The sequence below is a fragment of the Artemia sp. Qi Xiang Cuo genome, chromosome 6 (genome assembly GCF_049724085.1).
Source record: "Artemia sp. Qi Xiang Cuo chromosome 6, ASM4972408v1, whole genome shotgun sequence".
In the NCBI taxonomy this organism is placed as follows: Eukaryota; Metazoa; Arthropoda; class Branchiopoda; order Anostraca; family Artemiidae; genus Artemia; species Artemia sp. Qi Xiang Cuo.
In genome coordinates, this window is record NC_142799.1 from 17,469,109 (window position 1) to 17,486,603 (window position 17,495).

Sequence of the window (17,495 nt, forward strand, 5' to 3'; positions counted from 1 at the left end):
GATTTATATAGACAAGTATCTCGGTGGGCAAACACAGTTTGCAAAATTGAAAAACATAACTAAAAAGATTTCCAAACAAGAAACATAGCCGAAAAAAAGCTTAGGAAATAGCGTTTCTTTAGCAATAACGCGAAAATGCTTATAATTTAATGTCCTTTGATATTTCTTCAGCTGAAATCGTAAACTATATTTCCTTCCTCAAAAAATCCTATCATCCCATTTTTTTCGTGTATTGTGAAATATTTATTTTTTAAGGTGATTTTTATTAAATAAAAAATCAAGCTACAGCTATTTAATTCAACGCATGATTTTCTATATTTTTTCATGTCTATTTTAATGTTTTGCTTTAAGCTAGTAAAGAGTGTGATACATTATTCACCCCTTCATAAGGTGACTGATTTTTACAAGTAATCTTAGCAGTAAGCCTGAAACAAATTAGCAGAATTTCTATTAAAGGAATCTCAAAAAGTTTGACCTTTCCTATTTCAATGTTTTCCCCTCCATTTCTCTCCTTTAATTTTAAATGATTTTTCATATATTAAAAATATGTTGAAAGTAAGTTCAAGATCTGTTAGATGTGACAAACTAGCAAATTTATTTGGGTTATCTTTTTTTTTATCTCAGTTTATGTTACTTCTTACACCATTTTAGGCTTGTGAAGGGAGGTTAGGCGAGTTTTTAGTATCGGTTGAAGTATGATACCTAATTCAACCAATCGTGGTAGATAGTGGCTCTACACCTCAAAATAGAAGGGTAGTATTTGTATCATGTCTCCTTATTTCTAAGGAGAAAAAATCAAGTTGCTCTGGTTAAATTTTAACATTTCTATTTTTTAGGAAATCCTCAAAATTCCATTTTGATTTATTCACGTAATTGCGTCTTTAGAATTCTTGTCATGAACTGTTTACCCTTTTCCTATTATGTTCACTTAATTTCGTGTTTTTAATTTTGCCATGATGTTTTCAAAAGTTTTTCTTTTTTCGCTTATGTCCTTCCATCTTTTTTCAAATTTTAAATTTTCAACATTTTCTTTTTTGTTCACACAATTTCGTCTTTTTCAAATTTTGAACCTAAGTTTTCAAAGATTTTCGATTCCTATCGTAGGGATTTCAGATATTTTCAATGTTTGTAGAGCAGAAACATGGATTTTTAATTTTTGTCGTGCCTGTTACGATTTTATAATTTTTTTCGAGGAAATTCACATTTTTCAATTTTGTCCAACTAATTTTCTCAATATTAGGTTTCTTTAATGGATTGTATCTGTCTTCACTTCTGGTTTTATGATTTTTAAACAGATTAAGATCAGTTTGGAGTGATAATTTGTTGATAACTGCTGTTCTCAGATTCGTATGTTGAGTTTCCCGCTGGTGTGTTTTTCATTGACCGAGTTCCCTGCATTGACTCAATAGGCTTGAATTTAGCCATAATGAGTTTTCAGATGTGGATGTTAAGCTTTACTGAGTCTACTTCTGTTGAGTGCTTTCAGTCCTTAAATTCATTTCTATCAAATTCAGGAAACTTATTGATTACCAGATCAAAATGTCACTTTAACACCCTAAATGTTACTTCAAAATTTTAGGTGTTCATTTTAAAAATTTTGGCTGGGTATAAATCTCGATACATTTGACTAAAATATAATCAAATAGTTAAAGTTTTGAAAACAAAAAGTGTTCAGTATTCATTTAAAAGTTTTGCTTGGGTATAAATCTCGATACATTTGGCTTAAATATAATACAATAGAAAAGTTTTGAAAACAAAAAGTGTTCAGTATCTTTTTAAAATTTTGCTTGGGCATAAATCTCGAAACATTTGACTTAAATATAACAAAATAGAAAAATTTTGAAAATAAAAATTGTTCTTGTAAAATAATTAAAGTAAACTGTCATGAAAAAAAATATTTCTATGACGTATTGTTTTCTCTCCCGTAGCCTTGATTGGTATTCTGATTTTTGTTTTTTTTATTGTTTTGACAATAAAAAATACAATATCCAGAACACGCTGCGTTTTCAGTATAAATGCCTCAGACACTCTAGTCTTTAGAAAGTTTAAGCGGGCAGTGAATTTTCTTTTATTTGTGGCATATTCTGTTATTTTCAAGTTTGATTTGCTCATTCCTTTAATGTCTGTTTGTCCTGTGGTGGCGTAGTGGGTTTGATGTCAGCTTGGTATTACGGGACCAAAGTTCGAACTCAGCTGTAGCTATTAGACTGTAGGGCCGATGCACACTGCAAGTTGAAATGTAATTTATTATATGACTTCACATTTGTTTATTTTCAGTGTAAATATCACAAAAAACTTCTTTGAAAACTCTTTTTTTTAAATTAATAGCACAAAATGACGGAGATTCTATGCCTAAAGAAAAAATAAAAAAATTGTTTCACCTTCTTTCTTTTATTATGGTCTTTTTCATTGTTTTGTGCTAATTCCTTTGATATTGTTGTCTAGTATTCTCTAGGCTATAAGCCTAAAAATGTCACAAAGGGTCATAAATTACCTTTTGAAATACAGCTGAAAAAACTAATAAGATAAGCATATATAAATTAATGGTAAGAATTTTAATCAAGACAATAAAATAAAAATGTTAAAAAGCCAGAATATTTTGGCTTTAAATCATTAATCGCTTTAACAAGAATAATAAGAATCTACACTGAACCACCAAAACAAACAAGAAAGAAGAATAATAAGAAGGAAAGTGTGGTATATAACCAAAATACAAAAAAAACATTGTTTTCACCTTGCCCTTGGGAAAAACCAGCTACAGAAAAAACGATTATAAACGTTGCAGGATGTAAAGCCAAAACATTCGGGCCATTCTTTTACTTTATCTTTATACTTTATCCTTTGATACTTTTTTGTCAACTGTATAATTTGGAATACTATATCCATTTTGATACACTTTCGTTTCTTAAATTTGTAAATGGAATGGCAGTGTGGACAAGTATGGTCTAAAAATTATTTACCTTTGGTACTTTATCTTTTTATTACTTTTTCTATTAATTACACATTCCTAAATTCCCATTCATTTATCATTGAAAAGCAGTATGATCTTAAAAATTATTAAGCTGAATAATATTTCAACCAGAAACGCAGGCTACGATCAAATAACATGATTTATATAATCAGATGGAATCAGTCCCATCCTCATTAGCTAAACGTGATTTTCAATATAACACATGATTTATTCTGGAAATAGTAGTTTGTACAATAAATATTGTATTACGAATAAAAATAACAATCAAAATTATTTGAAGCATTCGCAAAACAAAACCTACACACTTTTGGCAGCATTCACACTTAGCATTTACATTTATAATCTCACTTTTTACAGATCTATATATCATAAGTAATAATTACATTTTTATTATTATTGATTATTTGAAACAACTAAGGACGACATGAATATATAAACTAAATATTAAAGTCTCATCTGAAGTGTATGGAATGGAAAACGGTCGCAGTGGCGGATCCAGGATTTGTTTTAGGGGGGGGGGAATCGGTTTATCTGATAAAATTGCGTAAGGAGCAAGTTTAATTAACGCAAATTTGCGTTAATTAAGTAAATTAAAATACTCTAGATTATTTTAGGGGGGGGGGGGGCCTCCTCGCGCCTCCCCTGGATCTGCCACTGAATGGTAGTACAATTTACAAACTACACTAATGATCATAAACCTATGAAAACAGAAGAACATTTTCAACAGCTTGAAACATGCGTGGGAGGATGGGTGGTAAAGTCTAATTGTGGAGGCTTCAGTCAATTTGAATAAAAATTCAAATTGCACCTGATTGATTTTTCTCTTTGAAAATTTAAACCAGTAAAAAGAAACAAAAACTTTATCGTCACAAACACACAAGATCATTTTAAAAGTTGCCTCTCTGATCCTCTGTGATTGTAAACTTCTTACATTTTATCTTTCATTGGACCTTTTTATTATTGCTATTTGTAGCTTGATATACCTTGAATCCTCTAGATTTAAATTGAAAAAAAAGAAAATACTTAATCTTACAAATCAAGGAATCCTATAGCTTCACATATCTTCAGTGTTAATATGTAATGCTTAATATTCAGTTTTGTCAACACATTCATAAATTGCAAGACAGAATTAAGAGTAGGCAGGTACATGGGGAAGGGAGAAGAATATTAGAAACAATCCTCTCAAATATTGACACAAGTCTCCTTTTGGTGTTTTCTAGTATTGCTTCCCCCTCTCTTCCCGAATTACACTCCTACACCCAAGCCTGATAATAAAAAAGAAGCTGCATAGGAAAAAACAACATCAACAGGCATTAAAACAGTAATTATCAAAAACTATCGCGATTAAAAATTAGTAAACTAGTCAGTAAGAGTATTATTAAATAATTTTTATAGTAGCGTGTACCAGACAGTCACATATTATATTATGCAGCTATTCTTTTACAGCTTTGAACTGCCTTTCTTTTACTCATTGGATTAATTCATGATCCTATTTCACCAACTTTTTATTTTTGGGAAGGGGGCTAAGGCTAAGAGACACCATTTCAATTTTTATTTGAAGGGGAGAAAGAACCAAGCACTTTGACAAGAAAACACTAAAAAATTCCAAGCCCCAAGAAACAAGTATTTTTGTTAAATTTAAAACTTGGAACATTCCAGAATTGCACTTTTAGGGAAATGTTTGGTGTTGGAAAGGAGAATAAGGTAGATGGTCTTCCTACCAAATGATGAATCTGCTGGAGTGTTTATTTTCAGTTTTATCGCGTTTTAGCTCAAAATGAATTTTCATGGATAGGTAGAATTCTACCAAGTTTTTTTGTAGGGTCTCAGGCCCCAAAAACAGTGTTTCAGGGCGGCTCTATCCCCCAATTCTACTGAAGACGCGTTTAATCATCAACCTCACCTCAGTGCAAACTTTATTTTCATAAATGTCTAGATATTGACTTATGCTCATTTATGTTGTTCTGTCTTCCCTTAACGGTTGAATAAGTGTCATAAGGACTCTAAAACTTAGGAAGCTTATAAACAAATTATGGAGAGTATATTCCTCCTTGTCTTGAGTCCTGTGTAAGATGTATATTCCAAATTGATAGCCATTCTGAAACAATCGGTAGGTACTAAAATGAATAAGAAAAACAGGATGGTGGTTCACTTTAGCTTTATAAGCGCTATTCGTCTTATTTACATTATTGTCTTAAAATTAAGGATAGTTATATCAATTATTTGCTAGTTAAGCTAAATGACTAAACCTATTAAGACGGAGCTTTAGTCAGACACAGACAGACAATTAAATTTAGAATATGAAATTAACCAAATCTAAGACATTTCAAAGCTATCTAACATAAACATCATTTTACACTAGGATATTTTGTAATGGGCCCTAGGTAGATTTTTATCTTCTGTATGACAACTACTTAAGGTTATTCTTGAAGAAGAATACTCCAAATAAACGGAAACAATTCAAAACCATAACAAAGATAGGAATGAAAGTATGGAAAGTGTGCTGGCTATTGCTTGCGCTGCGCCTGTCATTGGCATGGGTGGAACAGTTGTCACTTGACGCAGGGTTCTAATTTTTTTCGGCGTCGAAAAATCACCATAGCCTGCGCTGCTTCTAGCTGCGATACGGATTTCATATTCAGTGTCAAAATGTAGACCAGCAATTGAACATGGCCTTGAGTCTAAAAGTACAACAAGAAGTTTAGGTTTGTTTAAATCTTGTCTTCAATTTAATGAAGACACTAAATGTAAGAATCGGATAGACGGTGAAGAAATATACATAGAAGCATTCTACCAGGAACAATGGTTGCACATTATTCAAGCATAACTGAGCCTAGCGTATATAAAAACCATATATAGGCCTTAGAACGGTAAAGTTTACGATAAAATATTATGAAAAAGTATGTTAGAGTCCTAAATTAGTCTAAGGTTAAAATATTCAACTAGGTACTGTGAATTATTTTTCGGTAAAATATTTTTCACGGATTTTAACCCCTCCCTACTGAAAAATATTTAAATTCTTGCCCCCCCCCCACGTGAGAATCCTGCAGGTACCATCGACAGAGCGAGTGTATGCTAGTGTAGCCAGGCATTAAAATTCAATCGCAAAATCAAAAAACTACAACTGTAATCACATAAATGGACACTTCTTAAATTTGCTATGATATTTGCCTTAAAAAAATTATAAAACGGACAAAAGATGAAAGAGAAAGACAAAATAAACTTAATTCCTAAAGTAATGGCATTATAGTATCTGTTTGATGTAAAATACCAATAGTGCCACTGATAAACAACTACATATACTTGTACTTACGTGCACTTTATATGTTATCTTTGGGGAGGGAGCTATCGGCCCAAGTTTTATTGAGTAGAGCACAAAAATACTTTACTTTTGCACACCGTTTGAAAGAGGCATTTACATTTAAAACTATTGAGCCCTACAAAGACGTAAAAAGATCATTTAGCCATAATGGGAGGAGAGAGTTGCCGACCTGGCTTCGAGTTGAAACCTTTTAAATGTAGTTGAAAGCATTTATTATTGCTTTCAACTACATTTACAAGGTTTCTACTCGAGGCCAGGTGAAGAGCTATACCTAATCAAGGCTGTCATAGCGCAAAACTAGAGTAGTATCCCATCTCTGCTTTCTACCGGGTCCGACCCCCCTTCGAATCCCGACCTGGACACTTTTTCTAAGCATGTAAAAGGTGCAGATGTTATGACCTGTCTCTGGAATACGACGGGTGCCCTGTTTCCAAGTGACGCAATATTGTTTCACTATTTCCGTATGATTAATCGAAGTGTGATCGGGATAATGCACAAGTAGTAATACATAGTTACGAGCCCATCATTTAAAGGAAACATGGCACACCCTCGCGCTTTAAATATTAGAAAAAATAGCATAGGACCTCCATGAGGTCCATAGGAAAAATAGCATGGAATTTTTGTAACATGCCCTCTGACGTCATGACACACCCTTAATCTATTCTACGACACAGATAGTAGATTAATAAGGCATTTCTGCAACATGCCCTGTTTCTACGACACAGGTACCAGATTCCAATAGGATTACTATGAGAGCCCTGTGAAGGGAGCCCTGTTTCCAGCTGGCAAGATTTCTATGACAGCCCTCCGACGTCACAACACACCCTCACATTTTAAGTAGGTTCATAGGAAATAAACATGGGATTTTAAATGGTCAGACAGGGAAATTAACATAGGATTTCCACGACAGACCTCTGACGTCACGACTGCCCCTCGCCTTTAAACGGTCAGATAGGAAAATAAACTTGGGATTTCTGTGACATACCCTCTTACGTCATGTCATCCCTGGCAGGCTTCCCGGTGTTTCAGATGTTTTATTATTTCTTCAGTATTAAAAAACAGTTCAGTGTGTTAATATGGAATCTGATTTTTCACCCGAAATGTTCAAAGCATTTCTTTTTTTTTATTCTTTAGTTCTTTGTAGTCCTCGCTGGGACTTGAAAGGTCCATTCCCTTCCAATGGAACAGCGCTCCAAGCAAGAGGACTAACAAGCCATTCCCAATATTCTTTATCAGAGAAATATTTTCAAGAAATAACACATTACCGTGACGTGACAAGACACACCTCTGTCTATTCCATGACACATCTGGCAGGATTCCAAGCTCATGTTGGTCTTCTCCTGGCCAAGTGTAACATCGATGATACAAAAAGAGCAGAGGAAATATTTACTTTTTAGACAAAATTGCTCTAAATGTATTTATAGTGATAAAAACTAAGCGGTGCTAAAATTGTGAACGCACCTTGGTCGTCCTAAACAATAAATTTTAAAAACACCGCCTCTGTAAACAAAAGTCTTATTAATTAAAACAAATTTACAAAAATATTAAAACAATGAAAACAAGCAGTTAAAAAACACGACAAACAAAAAATAAAAGGTGGAAAAAGCATTACAAAGCACCCCCACCACACAATGCCATTACATGCCTGTCCTTATCCACCTACGTGCCCTCCCCGCTTTGCAGCGGCATACTCGTACACTCCTGCAACATCACATTGATCAAAATGCTTAATTTTATTGATTTTGAACAAGTTCTTTTTATTGCTCCTTAACCTTGTTTTTACATTTTCGTAAATTCATGTGACACCATATTGATTAAAATGCTTAATTTTATTGATTTCGAACAGATTCCATTTTCATTAACCTTGCTTGTTATCCTTGCTAGGATCCCCGACTTTCTAAAATACACGGTTCTTTTTTTGGCATATATTACGATAATGGTTTTCCCACCTTTTATTTCTTGTTTGTCGCGTTTTTTAACTGCTTTTTTTAATTATTTTTAATATTGTTGTAAATTTGTTAGTTAACAAGAATTTTATCTCCAAAGTCTGTGTTTTTAAGATTTATTGTTTAGGACGACCAAGGTGTTTACACCAATTTAAGCACCCTTAATCTTTATTGCTATAAATACATTTAGAGAAATTTTTGTCTAAGAAATAAAAATTTCCTCCGCACGGTTTGCATCATCGATGTTACTGCTGGCCAGGAGAAGACCAAAATGAGCTTGCAATCCGGCCAGATGTGTCATGGAATAGACAGAGGTTTGTCTTCTGACGTCACGGGAATGTGTTATTTCTTGAAAGTATTTCCCTATTACAGAATATTAGGAATGGCTTGTTAGTCCTGTTGCTTGGAGCGCTGTTCCATTGGAAGGGAATTGACATTTCAAGTCCCAACGAGGACAAAGAACTAAAGAATAAAAAATTTTAACATTTCGGGTGAAAAATAAAATGCCATGTTAACACGCTGAACTGTTTTTTATTACTTAAGGAATAATAGAGCACCTAGAATGCCGGGAAGCCTGTCAGAGATGACATGACGTCAGAGGGCATGTCATATAAATCCCATGTTTGTTTTCCTATCTGACTGTTTAAAGGCGAGGGTGTGTCGTGACGTCAGAGGGCTGCCGTGGAAATCCCATGTTAATTTCCATATCTGACCATTTAAAATCCCATGTTAATTTCCTATGAATCTATTTAAAGCGTAGGAGGGCTGTCATAGAAATCCCATGTTAATTTTCCTGCCTGACCGTATAAAGGCGTGGGTGTGTCGTGACGTCAGAGGGCTGTCATAAAAATCTTATCAGCTGGAAACAGGGATCCCGTGGGAATCTTGCCAGGAATGCCGTGACGTCACAGGACTCTCATAGAAATCCTGTGGGAATCTGATGCCTGTGTCGTAGAAACAGGGCATGTTGGAGAAATCCCATGTTAATCTACTATCTGTGTCGAAGAATAGATTGAGGGTGTGTCGTGACGTCAGAGGGCATGTCAAAGAAATTCCATACTATTTAACTATGGACCTATTTAAAGCTTGAGGGTGTGTCATGTTCCTTTTAATAGATTGGTTAGTAACTATTTATTTCTACTTGTGTATTGTCCCTACCACCTTCCGATTAATCATACGGAAATAGTGAAACAATATTGCGTCACTTGGAAACAGGGCTCTGGCCGTATTCCAGGGATATGGATATTCAAGGGAAAAAATGTCCTGATCTGGATTCGAAGGGGGTGGGCCCCGGTAGAAAGCAGAGATGGAATACTACTAACTAGATTACCAGAGCAAGCGTGGCGCCTTCTATCAATGGTTATAGATCGTCAAGTTATACAATAGTCTACTCTTATTCCTTACACCTGATTTTAGAAGAGCCAGAAGACAATATAAAATATTCTCCAGAAGAAATGAGGGCCTAACCGCAGACACTTTACAATGTTTAAGACTATGGTCGGCAAAACATCCTAAGGCAAAAAAAATATAGCAACCCGTTGCTACTAGTAAATTAGCAATTAATCCTTACTGGCCAAGCCAGTTTATAACGCCTTTTCCATGCGGTTTATCACACTATCGAACGCCCCTTTGTTAAATAGATAAATGGCAGCATAATTGTAGAATCTTTATAAGGTTTAAGATCAAGGTCAACTAAAAGAGACCCCTGAAATGAAGTCAGCATGACCTATTGCTGACATGTAAGGAAGATTTCTAAGATTTTGGATCCTCATCTAATAGACACACGATTCAAATCAATGCGAAGTACCTGTTTTGGTGTTTTAGGGATGCAAAAACGCGATAATTTTGCATATAATTATAGCGGTAATGATTCTGTAAAAATTAGTTATACATGTACATATATTATCAGGGACGACAATTAGAAAGGGACAATTACCCTTCCCCAGTTTCTAAATTTTGAAAATTACCATTGTTTTGGTATTTCTGCATTCTGATTGAAAAAAATAGCGCTCCCTTCGTAGAATTTGAAATACATTTCGACCCACCCACCTTGAATTTTTGTGAGTTTGTGCTCTTGAATATCTTCTTTCTAATTTAAGTAAAATAGTATTACAATTTAACTTGATTAGTTGGACTACTACTATCTCTGCATTATATCTTACTCCGTCGTTTATTCTACGGTCTTCGAAACTTCTTTGATCGTCACACATTTAAGCGAATACTCAAGAGATCGAGCCTGAACTAAAATAATTTTTCATGCAAGAACAAATACTTAGGCACGTAAATGAGATGATGCTTACAGCAAAGTTTACGGAGATGTTGTAATTAAACATATTTAGAAATATCTAGTGAGTCGTGACTTGAAACAGCGAACTACCTCTAACTTTTGTCAATTACTTTATTAAGCCTCGTTTCGCCTGTAGCAGTCTTTCTAAGGCACACCCAAGTTAGAACTCTAGATAATCAAATGTAGCCTCTTAAATTTTATCTTAAGGAAAAGGAATATATGTCAGCAGAATTCACAATTTCTAGATAAGGGAAAGATATCCCTTGGAGATACTTTTTTCGGAACAACTCTGACCCCATTTTTATCTATTTCTAAGTGCAGAGTGAGAAACATCGGAGGTAATTAAGGAGTAATTAGCCTTGAAATTTAGAGCCATTTGTAATTTTATGTATTTTTAAGAAATAAATTAACAGAACTAAACACGATGAAATAAAGAAGAACTAGCAACATAGAGCTCAAAGACAATCAAAACTAGATAGACTTATATTTTTAAGTTGCCCCAAAAAGAAGCTTATGTTTAAACAATATGTTGTCACCAGTTTACGCTACAAATAACCAAGCTTTCGTTGCTTTGTTGGTTGTGGTTGTTATCCAAATGATACTAAATGAATCAATGTGTTTGATAAATCAAACATTTAAGATTTCCTTCATATCTTTTAAATATATTCTTGTGCCTAAAAAAAAAGATTTATCTAAGAAATTCTGAATTTTCAATGAGAGTGAAACTGAGATTTTTTGTAGGAGAAGGTAAATGTTCAAAAATTTGGATTACATGTCATGTAAGGTTTACACGGTACGTCTGGATAACATTAATTTATTTTGTATTTAGAACATTTTGATTATTTTGTGTAACTCATCGCTTTTCAGTTGCGATTCCTTCCAACGGCAAGTACAACTAGTTTGGACTAACAAATAAACGTTCAAATGGAGATAGGTCCATTTATTTAGACAGTGAGAACAGGTAAAAGCGTCTAGATGTTTCTATCACATATACAGCAATCGTCATCAGTAGAGATACAAAAGTGTAAAAATAAAAACTAACATATTTATAAAAAACAAAATTCACTAGATTTTTCTGACAGAGTTCAAACACTGGTTTCATTAAAAAAAAAAAAAAAACCTGGTGAATGACCCGGAAGTTGATTATTTTGTTTTTTATAAATATGTTAGTTTTGTTTTAACACTTTAGTATTTGTACTGATGATGATTGTAGTATATGTGATCGAAATATCTAGACCTTGTACCTGTTTTCACTTTCTAAATAAATGGACTTATCCCCATCTGAACGTTTGTTTTTTCGTCATAGAAAGGCAGTGTGGAATTACAGACTATAGTAATTAGAGATCTATACTTCAGTTTCCCATTCTTTTTCTTTGACTTATATGTGAGATTGATTAAATACAAAAGAAAAAAGCTTGTGGAAAGCGATAACTTACTCCTAGAATCATTAAAGTAGTGAGTTTCGGTTGTTTGCTTGATGTTTTTGAGTAAGATTTTTCAAAATTGTACCTTGGGATAAACTACGAAAAATTAAAGAAGAAATGACATACTCTTGCTTGATCATTTTGAATATTGCGATTGTTCAAAATTGTGTCTTGAGATAAAGAAAAGAAGACCTGCACACTAAAGAAGACCTGGCCTGTTTTTTTTTTTTTTTTTTGTCATTTTTCTCTTTAAGTTTTTATTTCAGGGAATACTGCATATGCCTACTTACAAATATAAAAAGCCAATAAAAAATAAAAGAAAAAAGGACTTGATCAGACTGGCTCCTCAAAGGACCATGCAATAAGATCAAGATATTTCAAATAATAAAAAAAATATCGGGAATACCATTAATTAAAAAAAAAACAAAGTTTTTCTGAAAGAAGTAAAGAGCAAAGCTCAAACTTAAAATCAACAAAAATTATTGCTTTATAGCCTGTCTAACATATATCGATAAAACTAGTTCGAATAAACCAACTGAAGATTGAAACCAACTGAAACTAACTTTAATAAGAGAAAGCTATGTTTCTGTGATTATATGGAAACACTAAACGACATAGGAGTTTTGGTACAGTAAAAGCAAGCCAATTAAGGACACTTTTCACAGTATAGAAATAAAGTATTTTAGGATTGTTGCTTATTTTTTTTCGTTTAAATTGGTATCACGTCTGCACAATGAGACAGTCCAATCATTAGATCTCGTTTTGGTTCTGAAAAGGACATTTCATGATTGGTTTGTAGACAAGTCCGAAGTGAAGCCATCTTGATGGTATTGTGACTATAGACTAGCTTAAAGATTTGAATCATAACCTGAAATTGCCGGATTTCCGGGGCTCGTATTATGTTTCCTTCGTCTTCATTTCGAGTAATACTAAAGCGTGTTTTTTTTTACAATTCAGAATTGTATATTACACACTGTTGGTGTTTATAGTTGATGAAACCAAGATATTATCTGATACGTCAATCCATTATTTTTGTATGCTGTTCAATGACTTTGCGGTTATTAAAATTTTATCTATTTTTAGGCTTAATTTTTTAATATAATTTTAATTATATGCTGAAATTTTCTGATATTACAGCTGTACTAAGACTATGAAAAGTGTTATAAATTAATTTGTTGTTATCAGGCTATGTACTCACTTTTGACTACTAAATCAATATTCTTGTTTTTTATACTTAGCTTTTGTGTTATCAGTAAAGAGCTAGTTTTCTATAATCATACAAATATAGGGAAACATCACCAGATTGTTTATTTGCACTAGTTTATCGATAAATGTTAGATAGGCGGTAAAGCAGTAATTTTTTTTCGTTTAAAGTTTCAACTTTGGTCCTTACTTCCCTCAGAAAAACTTTGTTATTTTTTTAAATTAATATTTGTCCGTTTTTAACTTCAAAAATAAAAAATGAAAGAAACTACATGAAAAAAGTTTTTGTCTAACTTAGTTGACGATAGGTTAACATGGCCTATTGCTAAAATAGGGTCCTATAGCCTATACTTTATATTAGGGTTATCTTTTCTCCCACGTATTTACAGTTATCAATGGATGAACTCCTTACTAAAAAAGACGGAAGCCATTAGTTTATATACATAGAAGAAAATACAGAACAAATGTTTATGTATTGACATCAAAATTCCCCCCCCCCCCAAAGGCAACAATTTTGAAGTCAAAAGAATTTTGCCTTAATTTTTGCAAGACAGTATTGATGACTGCCCTATTGTTCATACAGGGACTATTATGCCACTTTTTTTCATTTATTGGCTTTCATAGGGCACCGGAGTTAGTAAGCTGCTCTCCTCACTTTAGTTTTGGATCTCAAGTACCACCAACCCGGGTATCGAAGACCCGACTTTAGTGAGAACATATGGAAATTAAAACATTCACAACCAATGATTAGTTTCCAAACAATAAAAGATTTCCCATAAAAATACTGTGTGAATGATAGAGACAAATCATAATCTTAACAGCGAATGCTTAGTTCCACAACAGTGATTGTAAAAATAGTATTTTATATTTCTTTTTTTTTCCTCACTTGTATATTACTAGATAACTTTTATTACATGATCAAATTGCTGCTTTAAAAGCAAATACATTTGCTACAAAATTGTGCATGGTATTTATGATACGGGGAAACAAAATTTGTTGCAACAACTGACAAGTTTGCGTTACCTTTAGTAGTACTATTTAAGAGCACCGACTTTGATTTATTATTTTGAATTTTGTACTTTGTCCTATGCAAGCACTGATAAATCATTCAAACACTTAATATACAAGAGTATTTTACTCGCAATTATGATTCAGTGTTTTCTTCTTACATTATGCATAACTATGAAAATTCTTTTATTATAGTTTCGACTATAATAAAAGTCGAATATACGAAATATATTCGACTTGGCATGGGTTACCCTTAATTACAGTTTTTGTCCTGAACTGTCTGAAGACTCAGTAACCGTATTTGCAGACCCATATTTATTTTATTTCAGTTGAAGCTCCTTCAGGTCAAAAAGAAGGAGGATTCACCTCTTAGACTCCTTCATTTGGTAGAATATTGGTGGGCTAAGCATACAAATAAATTTGAGACCATACTGGCTATGCATGAGGAAACAAAAAAAAAAACGCAACGAACAGAAAAACGAGGATAATCACAGCTAGTGAAAAACACGACGAATACCATTGAAAAATTTTGGTCGAGACCTGAAATCCTCAGAGCAGAATTAGAAATAAAAGTGAAAAACATACACCAAACTCTACAGGACAACGTGAAAATACAGACCAAAATCACATACTCAAATATGGGAATAAAAACAAAATTTGTTATTCCTGTTTCTGCACTGACGACGGTCGAGCGGAGGGACTGAAAAGTTGACTACAATTGGTTATTGTGATAAAATTATAAACTCACTGTCTTTAAATAGTAGCTTCAATGTATTTTGTTTGAATATGTGTGGGATAAGAGACAAGTGGGATAGGCTGAAATCGTATTTGTGGTCCGATAATTCTTGCCCTTTTAATGTAATAGGCTTAACAGAAACATAGTTATCTGATAGTGAAAATTTAACAGCTTATGATATACATGGCTGTATTTCTGTTCATGTCCCTAGGATGGTAGCAAAGTGCTCAGGGGCTATTTATTTATTTATGAAATCTGATATGGAATTTAGTAGACGGTCTGACCTTGAATCCTAGTGTACATCAGTAGTGTCTAATAGTAGGACAGTCTATTCTCTCGTCGTTGATCTGGAAAGCCAGTTTGCATGTGATGCTGTTAGTTTGTTTTATAAGCCCCCTCCTTTTCCAACACATCTGTTCTGCGATTTGCTTGATCAGGTTTCTTGTGTTGGAGCTTTCTCTAAAAATGTATTTGCGTTTTGGGAGATTTTAATTGTAATGTGTTAAATGTTAGATCAAGTGATGAATGTGACCATCTTTTTGATGTGTTTTCTTCTTCTGGGCTACTTCCTTCAGTTTTTTTTTCCTCCTCGTGTTGACCGTACAAGGAGCTCTGCCACTTAAATAGATAATATTTTCATTTCTCATTCTCCTAATTTGAAGTTTACTTCTGGTCTTGTTTTTACTGACCTTTCTGATCACTTCCCTATTTATCGATCACTATTTGTGCTAAAAACTGAGATTGCTGTGGATGAGCAAGGTGAGCCTTCTGTTAGAACTTTTACAGATAAAGAAATTTATAATTTAATACATAGTCTTCAGAGTAATGATTGGTCTAGTTTTCTTGAAGTTAATGATGTTGAATGTGCAACGAGTTTATTTTTGTATCGTATGGGAGCTCTGTTGAATAAGCATTTTCCTCTTATAAAGAGGCCAAGGAATTCTACACCCAAATGCCCATGGATGTCTAGAGGTCTGATCAATGCTACACATATGAAGGTGTCTCCGTTCAAGGCTGCATGTAAAAGTAAGACACAGGATGATTTTTTGAAGCATAAACATTATAAAATGTGCTTACTTCTGCAGTACGCGCAGCCAAAAAACTCTATTTTTCGCGACGAATTGATGAGTGTAAGGGGAACTTGCAAAAAGTTTGAACTGTAGTTAATGAAGCTCATTATCGCAAGAAACTCAAACAGTCCCCCCCCCCGCACCATTTCATTACAGGAACGCTGATGGGACTATTGTGGACAAAAATTCTTCAGCGAGCGCCTTCAATTCGTATTTCACCAGACTTCCTTCGGTTCCCATTCCACCCCAGAGTAGAGTAAGTAATTTTCCCTTAGCAGAAGAGTCATTTTTTCTTTCCCCATGCACTGATACTGAAATTTATAGTAATATTTCTCAGCTTCCAAGTAGCCGTTCAGTGGACGGTTTTGGCCTGAGTAATAATGTCCTTAAAAAAATTGGTCAGTTTGTTTCTAACTCCATCTCAAACATAACTAATCCCTCTCTTTCTTCTAATGTTTTTCCTCATTTATTTAAAGTTACTAATGTTGTACGTTTCCATAAAAAAGGTGATTCAACTCTAATTTCAAACTATAGACCCATTTCTCTTATTCCCGTCATCTCTAAGGTTGTTGAGAAAGTAGTGTGTCGTAGACTCTCTTCATTCGCATTTAATACTTATATAATTGCAGGAAATTCTCTCATAAATAACCATCAGTACGGTTTTCATCCCTCTATCTCTACTTCGCATGCACTTTCAGATGCAACAAAGTTTATTATACCGCAAGCTACTAGGATGAAATATCTTGGTGTACATCTTGACTGTTTTCTTTCTTTTATACCTCATATAACTCACACCTACTTCCTTGTCCTCCACTAGTCTTCAATGTTGAACCGGGTTAACTCATTTCTTCCCCCTGATATTTTGCTTTTTGTTTTCCTTATATTTCTTATTGCTGCTCTGTCCGGGCTAGTACTAACAACTCTCTTCTCTCCTCACGTCAAAGAACCCAAAATGAGGCTGTGAAGGCTACTTTTCTACTCCCTAGGCTTTACCCTTCCTCTGATCTTTATAATGATACTGGAGTATCTCCACTGGATCTTATTTTGGGTAAAAGTCATCTTTATTTAGCAAATTCTGCTTTTCTAGGTACACTTCCACCGTCTCTGCAGCAGTTTTTCTTACGAACAGGCTCAGGTAGGTACTCTTCTTCCTTACGTAGTTCTTCTAGCAGATTTATTTTACCCAAACGATCATCAACAGCAGCTCAGAGGTCTCCTGTTTTTCAATCAGTTCTACTATGGAACTCCCTCCATCCTGATGTCCCTCTATTTCTGTCTGCAAAGGCAGTTTCTCGTCGGGTGTTTCCAGTATAGCCTTTTATTTTTATTATATCCTAATTTATATGTCTCCCTTCTCTTCATTTAAAATCTTCTTCAGATTTTAAAGTATTTTTGGATTCTATACTAATTTATATGTCTTTCTTCTCCTCACTTAAAATCTTTTCCAGTTATATGTTAAGTCTTCTTCTAAATCTCCTATCTGACAAATGCCCTAACTGATAAATGTCCTTGTCTTGTTCCAGAGTTT

The 17,495-nt window shown here is 33.8% G+C and overlaps 2 protein-coding genes across 2 annotated transcripts in view; one reads left to right on the top strand and one right to left on the bottom strand.

The window, feature by feature from the left end:
• Positions 1-17,495, top strand: part of LOC148950934 (uncharacterized) — a 146,497-nt gene that overhangs the window by 15,259 nt on the left and 113,743 nt on the right. The window lies entirely within an intron of this gene.
• The window catches only part of LOC148950935 (neural cell adhesion molecule 1-like), a 256,145-nt gene continuing 240,641 nt past the window's right edge, over positions 1,992-17,495 (bottom strand). The window contains exon 9 of the mRNA XM_089090517.1: positions 1,992-5,652. Coding sequence (XP_088946643.1) covers positions 5,432-5,652 — 221 coding nt within the window. The 3' untranslated portion in view covers positions 1,992-5,431. The remainder of the gene's footprint in view (positions 5,653-17,495) is intronic.